The sequence below is a fragment of the Apteryx mantelli genome, chromosome 5 (genome assembly GCF_036417845.1).
Source record: "Apteryx mantelli isolate bAptMan1 chromosome 5, bAptMan1.hap1, whole genome shotgun sequence".
Lineage (NCBI taxonomy): Eukaryota > Metazoa > Chordata > Aves > Apterygiformes > Apterygidae > Apteryx > Apteryx mantelli.
The window spans coordinates 46,729,880-46,747,795 of NC_089982.1; the positions used below are offsets into that span (position 1 = coordinate 46,729,880).

The 17,916-nt window shown below is 36.5% G+C and overlaps 1 protein-coding gene across 1 annotated transcript in view; it reads right to left on the reverse strand.

The window, feature by feature from the left end:
• Positions 1-17,563: 17,563 nt before the first annotated feature.
• The window catches only part of GLRA3 (glycine receptor alpha 3), a 100,698-nt gene continuing 100,345 nt past the window's right edge, over positions 17,564-17,916 (reverse strand). Inside the window, exon 10 of the mRNA XM_067297132.1 lies at positions 17,564-17,833. Within this exon, the coding sequence (XP_067153233.1) occupies positions 17,564-17,833 (270 nt within the window). The remainder of the gene's footprint in view (positions 17,834-17,916) is intronic.

The following is a 17,916-nucleotide window of genomic DNA, read 5'->3' on the forward strand; positions in this document are numbered from 1 at the left end:
CAATTTGATATTAAAAGTATACAAAATATTTATGCTAATACAGGAAATAATAATATATACCTAACCTGTCCATCATTTGATCTTTTGAAGATATTCTTCAGGAATTGTTTTTTTCTTCCGTGTTGGTTGTAACATTAATAACTCGGGATGAAAAGCTGAAAGGTTGGCTGTTGAACTAGAGAAAAGTCAAAGGATATGTTCAGAGAAGGGTGCATATCCTTTGAGCAATATATTACTCATGGTTTTTATGTAATGTCAAGTGCAATGATATTGTTTCCATGAGACTAATAGGTAGGTTTCACCTTGACCTTGAGTTGCCATTCCTGAGAAATGAGGTAATTGATTTGACAGTAACAGAACATAGAAACGCCGCAATTATTCCAGAGAAGTCTCTATTTTTCTTGATAATGTTCTCATTTATTTGCTTACTCAGAATTTCTCATATATTCCCTAAAAGTAATCAGCTACAAAAAATAAACCAAGACAGTTTATTTAAAACAAACCTGTAACTTCAATTTATTTGAAATTTTTGAATAATCCAACTATTTTCAGATTAATGGAATGAGTAGTAACTTATTTGTTTTATTGGACTGACACTGCAGTTCGGCAACTCTCTGTGACCCTCTATATCTCAATCAAAATTAATTAGTTTTGCATGAGCCCCATGCTGTAAGACTAGGAACTAAATATGGAGGTGCTTTAAAAAGCTATTGCAGATATTTTCTTTCTCTCCAAAATGGTGTTGCAATCATGTAGCTGAAATACTTTGGGGATTGCACCTAAAATACTTTGGGGATTGCACCTAAAATGTGCCTCCAACTTTTATCACAAAAATTTTCCTTTCAACAACAGAAAGTCGTCTTCTCCAGGCACCAGTGATATGCTGAAAGTAGTTTAGCAAGACATGAACAGCAACAGAATCCTGCATCCTATATGATAAATTAGCTTGTGCTTGTGAGTGTACATGTGTGAAAAGGGAAGGATGGAAAAATCTGTTACTTATTTTCTGAAAGCAAAAAACTGCATCCAGTGAATATTTACTAGAAATGTTTGTGTTTTCTTCCTTAAAAGCACTATTATTACAGCATATGAATAGTGTGTAGCTCAGCTGTGACAGGGATAGTTCATTATTATTGAGTGATGAGAACAGGTCTACCAACACTGACAGTTTAACATTTTGAAAGCTCTTGTGAAGCTGGGGAAGGAATTTTAAAAGGGCCTCTTCTTCCTTGGAGTAGATTCAAATTACATTGTTTTCATGTCAACTCACATGAGAAGTGAGCACAACATTTTGCTCAAGGAAGCAAAGCAACAGGCTAACTTGCATTTGTGCAGAAACGAGGATCTCTGTATTAGTATGGCTTACACGCTGAATATGAATCCACAGAGGCATGCTGTTATGAAAAGGAAAATGTATAAACAGAATTCTAATATCCAAAACACGTGAAGTAATTGCTTTGCTCTAGTCAGCAGTAGTAAGGCTTCAGTTAGAATACTTTGTTCAGTTCTGTGTTTTGCTCTCCAAGATAGGATGAGGACTGGCTAAAAGGCACATAGAGGAGAGCAGTAACAGTGATCTGAAGTCTGGAAGACATGAGCTATGAGAAAAGAATAAGTGAACTGGAATTTTTTGTCCTAAAGAAGAGAAGACTGAAGAAATATGGTGTGGGGAATCCATGTGGTACATAACCTATAGCAAAGAGGAAAGGAGTAATGTATTTTCCTTGTTTGTTGTGGATAGAATGAAAAATAATAGCCTTAAATTGCAACAAGACGGCGTTGTATTATATATTTAAAAAAACTTTTTAGTAATCAGAATAATGAAGTCCTGGAATAAAGCCTTGGGGTGCTGTGGAGTTGAAATCATTTAAGTTCTTTAAAAACAGGTTTAACAAGTGTTTGTCCAGACATACATAGCTGATGCTATCTTAAAGCAGAAGTCCCTATTACCCCTGTGATTTTATTTTCACTTAGAATGCAAATTTTAGGCATGGCGAATGAATATATGAATTTGCCTCTGATCAAATGGTATTAGACCATTTTTCTTTTTAAACTGAAACATTTCTTTAAGAAACATTTAGATATATTTTTAAGTTGAATTTTTATTTAGAGTTTCACTCAGTTTATTTCAAAGAATTATATTATTTGAAAACAAAGCAAAAGAGTTACTTCTGTTTCCAGTGAAATAGTTCACTTGATGTGAAATTGGATTTTAATTTGATTTAAAGAAAAAACAACCATCAGGATGAATTTTTGTTCAATTTTTGATTTTTACAGTGATAAGAAAACCATTTATTCAAACAGATCTATTTCATACGGAACATTAAATCTCTGAACATTCCTTAGTACAGCAGACAACTAAGCCTGCGTGTGCCTGCGTGTGCCTGCATGTGTGTGTGTTAAGAGCAGAATATGCTTTGTAAAGTTTAAAAATGTATTTTAAGAAAGTAGTCAGAGGATTTGGGAGGGGGAAATGGAAGGAATTCTTTGTTGCTATCTGTTGGTGAACTGAAGGAGAGGAAGGAATGTCTGGCTGTTTCTTATCCACCATTCTTATTTGAGGCACTTTGATTAAAAATGACTTGCATTTTAGCTGCAGGGATAACGAATCATTACCAGCTTTGTACAGCAGTAATTATCGATTTGCTAATATCATACTAGTATTCCAATTCTATATGTGCAACAGAACAATACCAAAATTATTCACTGACAACAGTATCATAATACTGCTGCATGTGCAGCAGTGATCCATGCCTTTCTCTGTGCAGCCCAGCCTGGCTCACTGCAGCCCTGCTGTCCCTTCTGTTTGTTATTCATCCTGCTGTATCCCTGCTTTCTCCTGCTGATTCTTTTTCCAGGAGGTCAGGCACTGTTTTGCGCATGGCCAGTCCACTCCAGCAGTTGTGGAAAGAACCCTCCATCTTCTTGATGAAGTTATCATTTCTTACCAGCAAAGCATGTAGGGGACTCTGGGTTCTCTGAAGGAATATTTTTTGAAGATCTGTGATAGAAAAGTAGCACCGTGGGATGGGAGAAATGAAGGCGGTCTCAGGTCTGTCTTACACTGACGGCTACACAGATGATGAAAGTCCTCCAAAAGACAAGTGCTAGCCTCACTGAGGAGGCTGAGGAAAGGAGGGTTGCTCTGAGAAAGACCATTTCCTACCTTCAGCCTCCCCAAATAACTCTGTCCTTTTACGGCTTGAAATAAGGTTGTAGCTATTGGCATCATGATACTTTTGTGATATGTAATACATATGAGTCTTGTGGAAGATTCAGTCAGTACTTACCATCACTACCATGCAGCCAAAATGCATGAGTCAGGAGACTGTGGAAGGAGAGTAAGAAAGAGGCACCTTGACTTGAAGCCACTTAATGTATTTGTTTAGTATCTACACTATGAATGTGGCCCTAAGTCTGACAAGCAGCAATAGGTTATTCTTGAAATCAGAATCAGGCCTAAGTTATCCTCTCTTACTCTGCTACAATTCCAGTTATATCATGGGAGTCATCCCAGAGAAACAGGAAGGAGAATTTAGTTCATCTTTCTTAGCTAACTGTTTTTTTTTTTTTTTTTTTTTTGGTAAAACACACTAAATATTCATAGAACTAGTCATGGGTGCTGTACGAAGAGACTGAGTTCATAGCTTTCTAATCACTCTGTAAATCACACTAATCTTTGCATCTTAGATTGTTCTCCACAAGTCAGATGTGACTTTCATTACATGAATGGAGTTAATTACAAGTTCTTGCTGAATAAACAGTTTTATTTTGATTCTGCTGCCTTCAAAACCATGTAGATGCAGCCATGGAGTCTGGCTAGCTGGGTTAGGATTCAGATTAACTGCTCGAGCCTAATTACCTTCTATAACTTTACTTGTACGGACAAAAGGGCTGGAAATGCATCTACATATTGTTCTTCTGCCTGTTTTCCCTTCTGAATCAACTGATCTCACAAGAGAAGCACAGCAGGAGTCTGCCTTATTTCCACAGTCTATCTACAGAGTGGTAAACCTGCTAAATTCCTCTTTTTGTCAGTCTAGATAGATAATCTTAGGGACATCGTTTTAATGCAGCTAAATGGCTAGAGATCTCATATGTATCAATTAGAAACAGAATGTAGAAAAGCTGGTGAAAAATTAGGTCTCAATGATTTTGCACCTTTATCCAGAAAAGTGCAAGAGCACCCAAGAGTGTTTCTTCAGAAGGGGAAATGCAAGTAAAATCTGTTTCATCGCTTCTGCAAGTGTATTTCCTCTTTTCTCATCACAGAAACTCTAGGGAGACAGCTTATTTGTTTGGACTCAGAACAGTAATACAGTTTGCTCTGTTCCTTGGTATGTCTGTTTGGAGGAGAGATCCAGATTCTGAAGGAGTCTTCTTCCTTTCTCAAAGGTTTTAGTAAAGATTACTTTTAACAAAGATTACTTTCCAGGGATGTTTTCCTTTAGGCCTCCATGGGAGGGCATGAGCTGCTGTCCTCTGCTTGATTTAAAATGCTGATAGAGAAAATTTCAGTCCAGACCATAAAGTGGGAATGGAACACAAGTCATAAACCATTGGGAATAGGTTTAGAACCTCTCTGAGGTAGGAGAAGTAAAAAGAAATGATCTTTTCCAGATCACTTTAGGCACTTAAGGCGTCTAAGGCTAGAATATGTAAATTCTGCTTTCCTTGTTCCAACTTGTATGCTAACTATTTATTTTCTGTCCAGAAATGGCACAAACAAAAATACATAGTCCTTCTCCATAGGTTTTCACCCTCAGAATCTCAAAAAAGTTTGGAGGATAGAGGAGGGAAGAAAGATGTAGAATGGAAGAAATATTTTTCCAATGTTTCTGGATGTTGCATAATTATCATCTTGCCATCTCTAAGAATATTTTTCCCCTTTTTTACTATTTAAAATATTATAGCATAATTTAAACTATCAAAATTACACATGTATGAGTCTAATTCTCAAGAAGCCTCTCTCAGCCACTGCTCAGTTCAGTAGAAATATTCCTACTTAGTTCAGGCAGAGCAACATTGGATTGCAGCAGAATTAAGGGTGGTAAGATGGCAGTTATATTTCTAGGGATGTTCAAGTTCAGATGTTCAAGTTTGGTTTAGATTCTGCTGCTCATTATGAACAGAATTTATTTTACTATCTAATTAAGACACAGGCACACAACAGTTAAACCCTGGAAAGGACTCACAATTTGCTTAATTCTTTGAGTTCAGAATGTTTGCTTAAAATTGGGAGCAAATTGAAAATTTATAAAATGTTTGTTTCAAAGGTAGTGATTCAATTACCTTTGGAAAAGTAATAATTAAAGTTCCTGCTACAATAAGATATATGACAACAGCCTTTTATTAGAGGTAGGTCAGCCTGATCCAATTGCTCTGGACTTTTTCCATTGACTTCAGACCCATAGAACAGGGCTATTGGGAACTGCCCAGGCAGGCTTGACAGCAAATTCTTGTTCAAACAGAAACTCCAGTCACTAAAACTGTATCAGAGATATTAAGTTCTGAACATTGCAACATTGGAGCTAACTCTGTCATTCACTGATCTTAAATTATTGCCTAGACAAGTTGGAAAACTGATGATATCTTTTTTTCATGAAAGGCTTATATAGATTAAGATAGGATGGGATGCATAGTTTGTAACATTCATAAGATTTTAATATCCTCCATGATTTTCCTACTCAGAGATGACGTTAGGGTCGTTTACTCCCCAGAAGACTTCTCTGAATCCTCAGGTAGCTGTCTTATGTGCAGTGAAACTGGCAGGGTTAGAAAACATTAATAATATTCAGAGAGTAAGGATAAGCCAAATAAGAAGGCCTGTTATTTTGTTACAGATTTTCTTCTCAAAAACCTGTGACAGGCTTCAAATTATAACATATTAGCCTTTTCTCCTCTAGTGGGTTAAACATTAGGTAATAAATCAATCTACTTTATGCTATGCCACTTTTTAATGCTTTTTTAATAGGGGCTAGCAGTAAGCATAGTAGCATCTTTCTCAAGAAGTGCTTATTTAAAAATATTCAAGATCATATTTTTTTTGAAGAGTGAATGGAAAACTTTGGACACAATTATTTTACATTTTACATGTACTTCTGTAAAAATGTTATGTGGGTGGACAATTCTGTTGGAAATGTATCCTTTTGTAGTGTAGTGTGCTTACAGGCACCTGAAGTATCAAATGAATGCTTTTTGGGAAAAGTAAAAATAAAGAAACCTTTTACAGCCCTTCAGTAAGGGTGGTGTCTTGCAACACATATTCCAAAGTTTGTCTTCATTCCTGCGACAAGCTCCATTTGCTCCAGAACATCTGGGTGGGCACATCCAAGGTACCAACACAGGTGAGAAAGCTGCAGATAAAGCTTTGGAGGAGAATTCCCCAGTATCATTTTTCCTGTGGTTGAGTAGGTTTTCCCAGTGCCTTTTATGAAAGTTAGATCATGTTTTGATAAGACAGTCTAACAAAAAAATCATTGACAATATAACATTTCATCCTGTTCTGTTTAATACGAGTATTTAAAAATAGCTTATGAGTTTGTACACTCAGTTCATTTTTGTGGACATAGATACCTCTACTCTATCTGGACTTGCAAAGCTGTGATGCACAAATAAATTGCTGCTGAAGCATATGAAATCTTGCATGGACAGACAGACAGCAAGTTGGACTTGCATGCTTACTAGTGAATGACATTTTTGAAGGCTTAAATTTGACCCTGGATTAGAAGACTGTTATATATGCAACAAAAACGTACACATTCTGTCATATTGGAAAAATATTTTTGTTTTGGATGGTTCTGTACATGCCAGAAGACTCATACAGAATATGTTGCTATGGTTGCTACACGAAAAACATTCTGTTTAAATTTTAAAATGGTTAAATAACCTTGTAAAAATTCATAGATCAGTAAATATTGGCTGTGCCTTGAAATTACTCTGTAGCTGTCTTTTAAGCATTACAAAGTGTGATATGGTTGTATGAGAGCAAGCAGAAGTTCAGTAGGGATAATGAGAGTGGGCAGGAACAGACAGCGTGTAGGAATTTGTGTGTTTACAGAGATTCCTAGACAATCTCTTGACATCCCAAAGGAGCTGTGCGCCTCAGGAGAAACAAGGGGAGGAATAAATACATTTTGTGAAGTCTGATATGATTTTAGATGTAAGCTTTATCCCTGGAAACCCTGTAGCGTGAAGAAGGTGCTTGTTAGTGGAAGACTTTTAGGCACCTTGGAAATGCTAATATTAAAAAGAGAGTTTGAGCTTTTCCCAGGATTAGGTGCTGAAAGAAGGAGAGGGATGAGGAAGAGATCTAAACACCTAAATTTTCATGTAGCTGTTATCCCAAGTGATTGCTCAGTCTCAGAGAAGAGGATAGATCTTAACCAGGGGCCACTCTTTCCCTTACAGGGAGAGCCAGAGTGGGAGCACAAGCATGCATGTCACAGATGAAAGTAATGTATTAAGAATTTGTCTGAAAGACAATGTAACTGTACTACAAGCTGAGCAGCTCTCTGAAATGTTGATGCCAATCTGAGGGGAGAAATAACTAAAAGGGGAGCAGTGAGAGGAAACTAGTTCAATACAGCTCTATGTCAGAAGGTGGTGCAGAATGTACAGTCTCTCGAATCAAAGAAGCCATCCCAAGATGTCATTAAGAAATAAAAGAGTTAATAAAAAGATATCAATAAGCCTTGGGCAGTACATAAGGGGCTGTCAGAAGGGAGTGATCTGATGCCATCAAGACTTTACCTGAACACTGAATTTTCTCTGCCACAGTAGCCCTGGTGGGACTTGACCTACTGCTGCCTTGCACTGCAACTGCTGGGTGAAGTCTTTCAAGATGGTCCCATCCTGCCAGATGGTCAGATTTGCTGTGAGATGCAACGTTAGCGGGAAGAAAATATAGAAAGGGAGGGAGAGGAGAGACCTGTTACCTCTTTTTAGTTTCCTCACCTAGCATCTGCTTTGCTACTGCCTCAGAACTCTTCACAAGTAAGTTACTTGGCTTTAAGTAAGTCTGAGATTAGTGAAAAGGGACTACAACACCTTTGAAAGTGTTAATGGAATAGGCTATGGATAAAATTTTTTATTTATGACCCATTTTGTCCATTCAATTCTTAAATGAAATACTTCTGCAATGTTAAAGTTACTTTCTCAAAACTGTGTGATAATACAAATTAGCTTATATATTACTTCTGACCACATTTGTGTACAACTGAAAGGTTTTCCTCTTGTACTGGGATATACTTCTTGTTTTTTTTACTGAGCTTTTATTGACAATGCAATTAAATTGAAGAAGTTGGCTGTTATATCAAAAGAATTCAGTTGAGTTGTCATTCAGGAAAGCAAGCCTGGGGAAAGAATATAGCAAACACAATATTCATTGCTTTATTTAAGTTGTAAAAACTGTTATGAACCTTAAATATGTAATTCTTTACCATTTGGCAAGTAATTTATTAACTAGTATTAGATTCAAAGTTAGTAGTCTTCAGCATGGTCTTATTTAACTAGCATCTAAATCAAGAAAAAAGGTATCTGTTGTACTCTTATGAGGAATTAATGATAAACAATAAATGGATGTTAATGGTAGACTACATCTTCATAGGATCATTTCAGATCAAAGTTCAGTGTACTCTTACTGCTATTTCCATATTTGTTCAGTGGATACATTAAAGGCTAAAGTCTGTGAGAAGAGGGAGAGGGTGGTGACACAACAAGCTGTCGCAAAGCAAACAGAGTTACAGATTTACATCATTTGCCAATGTTGAAGTGTATGGGCTTACCTCATCTTAGATTTGAGGTGATATGAAATAATATATTCCTCAGTGAAAGCTATATATGCTTCCTCTTTGCATTTATTATAGCTTAACTACATGCACCTTGGTAATAACAGTGGAATTCACCTTAGTGACGTTAGGAGCAGGGTCTCCTCTTCTGTTTAAGGAAGTCGTATCTGTAGCAGTAAGTAGCTGACAATCAGGTGATCCTTTAAAAAAGTAAATGATTGATTTCTGTTTTAAAATGCCATTTTTATTTAATAAAATATCCATATACACAAACCTTTACATTTTCATATGTGTATTTAGTCATAATTCCCTGGATTTTGGTCTTAATAATTTAAGAACTCGGCTAATTTTATTTCTAAGATGACTGCGTCGCTTTGAAGTGTTTGCATCACTTTCAAAAATGAAATGTTATTTGTAGCATGAATAGTACTTATCCTTTATACATTTCCATCTTCTATAATGAATGTCAGTGCTTGGAGTTTATACATGAAAAATGCATTTTGCTGAAGTTTTTCTCCATGAATAGAATGCAAACATCTGCAACATCCTCCAATTCATATGAGAGGGAGCCATCTTGTGGTTCAATTTACAGTTTCTTGAGAAATTAAGATACTATTGGTGTAACAAAGCAAGGAATTGCAGGGCAGGGGGGGAGGGCGATAAAATCCCTGTTTCAAATATAATACCATTAAATATAATATGTAGGAATTTCCAATATTCTCCTTCTTAAATAAGTTCAACCTAATTCTAATACCATATAGACTTATTTTGTAGTAATATACCTACATGGAATTTACTCCTACTTCATGCAAGGGCAAACAGGTTAAAGTATCATGTGCTTTTAAAAACAATTGTTTGAATGTCTATACCTACTGGTCATGCCTAATGAGAATGGCTCTGTATAGAGCTAAATATATATAAAGTAACATGATGGTTTTCAGAACAAGTCAGGTATGTCATGTGGCTTGTTAAGAGAGGAATTAAAACATGTTATATAAACATGGACAAAAATTTTAGTATAAAATATAAATATTTGTTTATTAACAGTTCGGAAGTATTTATTCAAATTTTGAAAATCTTTGATTTATTTCCAGGTTGAACTTTTTTCTCTGTTTCTAGTTTTGCCACTTTGGTGGATTGTCTTCCATGATTTTAAATTCACAGAGTAGTGCCTCATTCAGGGAAAATGATACCTAGCAAACATAATTCTCACCCCTGCTCTTGTATAGAGTGGGATATTAGAAATAAAATCCACTACATGGATGAAATGGAATGAAATGTTTATTTCATTTCTAACATGATTAGACAGCTATATACAAACAATATCCTCTTTTTCACAGAATGGTTGAGGTTGGAAGGGACTTCTGGAAATCATTTAGTCCAACCCATGTTCATGTTTGTACATTATTAATATAAGTTTATTATTTGATATAATATCTGTATTTTTCCAGAATGCCGTGTCAAAAGGCCTGCATAGTTTATGCAGCACCAATCACATATTGATCTCTTTAAGATCTGTTATTGCTTCCTTCTGTGACTTTGGGATCACATTGCCTGGCAATTACCTTCTGGTTTAGCTGCTTGTTGCACATCTCAAATGGGTGCCTTTGCAGTTTTCATGCTCTGGGAACTGTGCACCTTAGCGTGAAAACATTGCCATTCTAGTAGTTTTATACTATTGTTGCTTGTCAATATATATGAACAAGGTCAAAGGTACCAGGTTTTATTTGCTTTTGGGAAGAAAAGGTGGTAAAGACCTGACAGAGCAACAACTGTCATAAATAGCAGGGGTTTGATCCCGCAGTTCTGTGGGCTGTGTGAGGGCTTGGTCAGGAGCTCTGCGCAGGCTCCGCCAGTGCTCTGCTTACATCGGGCTGTTTGTCTAAGTCGTTGCCATTTCATAAGGCTCCATCCCGTATGTTGTTGAACTGAATTATTAGTAGCTGATAATGGAAACAACTCTTTTGAGAAAATGCCACAGTTCTTGTTTTTGTATCCCATTGACTTGAAAAGCAAGTGGAAAGGGGTGACCTGATACCGCTTTTGCTTATGGGCGGGGGATTGCAAAGCATCTGCCTTGAGACTCTGAGCATGCTGCTAAGATTTCCAGTAGCCTATGTGGCATTAGTGATACGTGGCTGTTACTGAGATGACCCGTTCTGTTTGCTCTTTATGAGCATGTTAACACTGCTGTAATCAAATTAGCAGAACTCAGACTGTTGTCAGAGGAGTTCTTATGTGTTACTTCTCCTGAATTTTGTCGGTCATTTTTCTATCAAAGAATATTCAGGGGGGCAGATCTCTAAAGCTTCCATAAGGCCATTTTTCTCCACATGAAATTTTTTGCCTTTTTGATAATAAGGCCAGCAGGACTATTTTGGAGTGACTGTAGTTTTTTAAACAGGCACTTAGCTGGATAACCTGAACTTTCAAAATGTTTTTTTTTTCATAACAGGAGCCAGTCTTCCGCCTACAAACATCCTCTGTAGAGCCCTCTTTCCATCCACTAACTGTAAAGGAAGCCTTGGGAAATCAAACTTCTAATTGAGGGCCTACCCTCCTCCAGCAGTCTCCCCTAAAACACCTCTGTGTATATTTTCATTAATTCAGTTAAAGTATTTAGAAGCTTATTCTGAACAATAAAGCAATTTAAATCACTCAATTTCTTCTCTTCAAGTTTTCAATCGTGCAATATTTAAATGCTAATACACCTTAACTATTCTTGAGATTTTCATTCTTTCTTCCAATGGGGTTGATAGTCCCTCCTGTGACTTTAAACTTATTGCATAAAATGTCATAAAAATAATTGCATAGTTTCTGAAAAAAGTTAACTTTATTTTTTTGAACAAAATATGTAGAGTTACATGACTGACACCATAAACTGCACATATTTTAACACTTCTGTCTGCAGAGAATGTCAGTTTAAGTGCAATATTATACTGTAATACAAGAAAAAGGAATTTAATCAAATCCATGCATAACACATTTATAGGATTTTACTAAAAAGTACTTTGAGATGAAATTGCCATTGTATGTTGTCTAGAAGGAATTTGCAGGAGAATATGTTTAAAAATCACAGACAAGTTATTTGTACACTAGCATATTTTTCTTGCTGTAGCCTTTAAAAAGCTGGGATCACTAACACACAAGCTACTGTACGTTATGTTAAAACTTTGTCAAAAGCTTATGGCACAATTTCTTTTTATACAGTTCACAATTACACATTCATGGAACATCAGTAGTTACTTTAGTCCATTTCATCCATTAACATCACTCTGTCATACCTTAAAATACAAACAGAAGAAATGTTTCTTGCATATTTCACAAAGATGAAAGTGAAGAAGAGCAGTAATGTTCAAGAATGTCAAGAATACAGGACGAGCCAACATTTTTCTGGCGTTTAACCCACTGCTTCTAGCAATCTAACCTGTTTCCACAAGCCTTCTGAACTGATAATATTTCAGTAACTACTGTAGGTGACGTGTGTTGCCTGAAGGCACCTTTTCCACAACCACTGCAAAACAGAGTGCCCATTTTATTATTAGCAAGTAGCTGAGTTCATGATTTAGATTTTTCTTAGTGGTCTCAAAAAGAAAAAAAGCCATGATGATCTCATATTGTTCTCATTTAAATAACCATATGATTGTATACTAAGATGTGGATAAAATTATTTTACTACCTTGCAGGGATCCTGTAGGAATTATTAGCTCACTCGGCAGTTTCACAGTATAAGGCCAAATTCTGCTCTGTTGGATTAATTCCAATAATAGCTCAAATGAGAGCAGAAGTTGCACATAAATTATATCTATCACTTTTTACAACCAACCATCTCAATTTGGGCTGGGTACCGTAAAAATAAATTCATTTCCATCTAATATAAAATTATTGCTAAAAAAGAATACATTTTAATTTTTTAAAGGTTAAGGAAGACTTTTTAATCTTTCCCTACTCTTACAAATATAAAGTGTTTACACAGTTTATCTTCAATCTATTTTTATCTACATTACCATCCTACAGTTCTGTAATTGGTTATAGTGCAAAGTGGAAGCATTTCTTTATTCCTCAAATGTAAAGTGCACATCTGAATCGCCTAAACGTAAGTCTTTCTGGTGATTAAACAAAATCATATCTTGCACTTCAGAAAGGATTCCTTAAAAAGCAGCCTATAAAAAAGCTTATGGAACAAGCTCTAATATAGAGAATTCAGAAAAAAACAATATGTTATTGAACTAAAAACCTGAAATTCCATGTTGTTCCTGTATTCCACTAGCCTGCTTAAATAGTAATGAGTGTCTGCAGTCAAAACTCCTTGAAAATAGAATGTGGGGACAGCAAAGAGTTACCTTTATTTTGAAATAAAGTTAATTCTAAATAGTAAAACACTTCTTCACTTCCTCCCTGTCTCCCTCAAGTCTCTTCTAATTTATTAACGTTGTAGGGGAAGAAAACCAACTCTCTGACTTGGCAAGGTATTTTTTTGGTATTTGGAGATGGTTTTAAAAACAAAATGCATTTTATTATGCAGATTTTAAGTAGGAGTTTGGTACTCTAGTTTCTGCAGGACACCTGTGGTAATTGAGTAAGTTTAACTACTGTACCTATGAAGCATCTTCCTTATCCTCTCTCAGCGACTGAAAATTTTTAGCCTTACAGGGGATGATATGATTAGGACCACATATCTGTCTTTAGGGCAGGAAGCAGAGAGTGGTGTGAAAGGCTTCAGGCTTTCTCTCTCCATATGGCCCCTGTGCTACGCACAGCCCCAGCTCTTCCACCTGTCCCCATGCCCCACTCCTCTTTCCATTCAGAAAGCAGGTGGTGTGGGAAGAAAGTCAGCTCTGCTTCTTGCCAGCCAGAAACTGCCGTCCCAAGGGAATGCACACTTGGCAGCAGCTGTCCTGGGTAAGGCAGTGCCCCCTGTGCATGCTGTTTCCACCTGCACTGGCATGCCTGTGGCCGGGGCCTGGGGGCTGAACGGGGGTGGTAGGGAAGCCTCATGCTTCTGGCTTTCTCCTTTGTGGTAACTGTGCCAGCTCTTTGGCAGCTGTACTACTGCAGTAATCCACCAGATCCTAGAGTCTTTGCCTCTGGTTTTGGTGCATTGCATGGCTTTCCAAACATCAAACTATCAAACATAGGTTAGCCCCCTAAAGGGGGGGGGGCCTAAAGGGCTAACCTATGGCAACCATGAAAACACAACCTGAATAGCACAGAGCCTGCACCTATGGTGAATAATTACCTAGGTCCAGGCTGCGATGGCTGTTGCCTGTCACACAGGGGTTGTGCGTACAAGAAGCTTCCCTGTGTGGCTTTGCTGAAGACCTGTGTCCCAGCATAGGTCCTCAGCAAAGCCACACAGGATAGCTGAGGTAACTAGCTGCTCCAGACTCGTGAATGGAACCCGTTTTAGATGTAGGCGAAGTCCCAAACAGGTAGCATCTGCCTCAAGCATCATTTCTTTGATCATTCTGTTTCTGCTTCTGCATTGCTCCTTGTGCAGGATTGTAGCAGAGATGCTGCAGTGTGATGGATGCTGCAGAGTACCTCTGTTTGCAACTTCCTGATCTCATTCCCTGCTGCTTCATTTTACAGTTATAGAAGAATCGGCTCCCACACTAATCATCATAGCTGATGACAATAACTGTTGATTCCAGCTTTGTGTAGAGGGCAGGCATGCCTTTTGGCATTTCGGGGGTTTTCCCGTAGTCAGTTAGTGGACAGCTGGTATGTGTGCCTGGAAGTCTTTTGTAATCTTAACTGACATTTACCTTTTTCTTTGTCACATGACTTTGCTCAAAGTTGCTTGGGACTGTAAAGGCTTCTGTTAAATTGGTAAATATTATGGTTACAGTAAAAGATAAAGAAACAGCAGTTCAAGAGAGTTCTTCATACCATTGCATCAAAATAAAAAACCTTTACTTACTTTAGGGCAGCAGTATGACATGCCAAATGTTCCATACATTTGAAAGTATCATCATGGAACCATTCTTGCTTTTTCCCTCTCACTGGAAATATTTTTTATCCTTAATAGAATTGCTTAATACATACAAAAATGCTGGAACTGTAGAGTTTTCATAACATTTTAAATATATTTAATTCTCTTAATTAATATGCCCTGTTAGAGGACTGAATGTTATAAGTAAATTTTCAATGTAGAAGTAGGATGTGCTTACCCTCCCCATGTAATGGCCTATAGGTAACAATCCATTAGGGATGTTAGAAAAGAATTATAATGTAGTTTTATGCTTTTTATTGTATATATACGACGTACTGTAATTTTGACTTAGATTAGCATACCATCTTCCCCCTCACTGAGGTGATAGATTCATACACGTATGAAGGATCTTGCCCTTCTTGTTCAACAGTTCTACATTCCTCCTGACTCCATTATATTTGCCAGCACTGTAATTCAGTCCCTCTTTTATCACTTTCAAGACTTCCATCTCATTTCTCTGTCTGAGAACATAGATCTTTTCTCGCTTAAGTAGTGAAGAAAGAAATTAGGGATACATTTATTTAGCTTGTATTATTTGGATTTGTTAATATTTTCCAAACAAGGTGATATTAGACTATTGAATGATTGGGAAAGAGGCAGTGTGAACCAGGAAGTCAAGTGAAGTGTTATAGAATAACTCAGAGTTATGTATCTGGCCAGCATTTTTATGTACCAATCTCTTCAATGAAGAATTCCTTATTGAGGGAAACCAGCTATTTTAAACGGTAAGAAGAGAGATAAGCTTGAGAGTTCATGTAATGTTTTATGATTGCCTCTTGATTATGGGTCCAGTACTTCAAATAGGCCTTTAACTAAATACTGTTGACTTCACTGAAAGTAAAAATAAGTTAACAACCCTTTTTATAAAATACAGTTCACGACAAGTTTGAAGAAGACAAATGTAACCCAGCTGAAAGGTCAGGCGTTAGTTCATAGTACCCCTTCACACAGATCAGCACATGCATTCATTAGTGATCAGGATTTTTTGGAACATGTATATAAATAAATCAATTAAAAATGACACCATGTGAGCAAACAATAATTGCTTAAAATGAATTGAATTCATATCATATAATAAATGAAGGAAAACTGTAAAATAACACTGCTTTAAAATAAGGGAGGATTATACAGCTTCTTTCTGAGACAGTTGAACAAAATCAGAGAACTGCTATTTTAAATCTCTCTAACTAATCTCTGGAGGAAAACAACAAACCCAACCAAACCCAAGGTTGCTATGTTATAATCCTCATTGCAGGGTAACATTGCTTCTGTTACTTCATATGCAACATGCCTTTGGCAGTGCACCAGATGTTTGCCTGCAGCTGTATTTTGCTTTTGTATACGCATTCCAAGCAATAACAAAACAAAAATCTAAAACATGGTCAAAATAAAAACATTTTGCAACGAGAAACAGCCTCAGCTACTGGACTTAAAGTATTGAGTACTTCTAAATGTCAGATTTCCATATCTTAGCATGTTTTTGTTTTTCGGTAAAGAGTAGCAGGAGTGTTTACAGACTATGCAATAAATATGATCTGTTGTGTTATAATTCAAAAAAGCAACTAATGTGACTTATGTAATTCTAAATGGGGAAAATCTCTCTTAACAGTTTTAATAGTGTTTTCCCTTTTTATTAGTATGAAGTACAATTAAAGTAAAAGATCATCTGGATTTTTTTTCATGTTTTAGAGCTGCATGTTTTTCAAAGTTGTGAAGTACTACTTAAGCAGTATCTAAGTCATGTCAATAAACTTCAAAGAATGAGAAAGAAAACTCCATATGCCTATATATCAAACTTTCTGTGACTTATGTAACATATAGGAGGTATATGTACATAAACACAGCTGTACTCATCCTCCTGATATTTCAGCAGAGCTGATGACTGCTTTTAGCTTTGTTACAGGGTTTCTTTTGCACTGAATTAAAAATGGAGCATTGCAAAAGTTTAATGCAGTTTGTCCATCTCCAAAGCTGTATGAGCTGTTACCAGTTGAGGAAAAAACTTCAAAAATAGAAAAAAGATTAAAAAGCTTTTAAGTTTCAATTTATCAAAGTGTAACTGTAGGTAATTAAAAGAAAAAAAAAAGCCCTTACAGGAAGCAGTACATGACAAATTTTAATATATTTTCCAAGTGATATTCAGACTACTGGGCAACAGTACCTTGTGCTGTCTCTGAGATTATTTCAACACACATTTTCCAGTGGAACCATAATATGGACTACTTTTAATAAATAATATAACTTAAATGCATCATATGCGCTCATTCCAAAACCACAGATATTGTTCTTAATACAAGGAAAAGTCCTTCGATTCTAAAACTCAAATCAGTAATTTGTCATTATCTTGTAAAACTGAAATAAGCGTTACAAATGCTAATCTATTCTCTAATACTATGGGATTTACCTAGGGTGTTCTGGACCCATTTTATAATTAAAAATACACCAGAATTAAAAAACTTTTAAGGAACATCAAAGAGTACTGTACAGTTATACCACTGTGTAACAGTATGTATAAACACTTGGCAGTAAAGCTTCAGTAGAGAGTGATTTACTATGAAAAAGTTGATAATTAGTTTGATGTAGAAACTGCAATAGCAGACGTATCTTCTCTGGGTGTCATTCTTCCACTGTGACTCGGTAAAGCAAGTCATGCAGGATCCTTTTTGTTTTTCCCCTCGATGCCTTTAGCTCTGCTGATGACTTCTGTGCATATTTCTAACAGAAAGCCTCCAGTTGAACATGCCAGCCAGAACTGTATGTGCTAAAAGCCTTAATCTTGTTATTGGTGAATGTCCTCATGCCTAATGATTTTGTAAATTACCCAGTAAAAAATGTTGAAAATCAGAAAAGCTAATGGAAAACAAGCTCTGGAAATTGTGTCTATCTTCTTGGCCCGGTCAATAAATACCTTTCTCATCTCATCAGGGCTTTTTGGTGCAGCTTGAATGGGGTTTTTTGGCCCCTTTTGTGTCACTCCGTCTTTTGCTTGCAGACATGGCCCCATTCCATATGCTGTAAAACTAAACCGACTTTCTCTTACATCATCATCCTGTTGCAAAAAGAAAAAAAAAGCAAGATTTTTTGTTTATAGAAATCTTACCAGCTGCTAAGTACCAAGTGCTGTACCTTTAC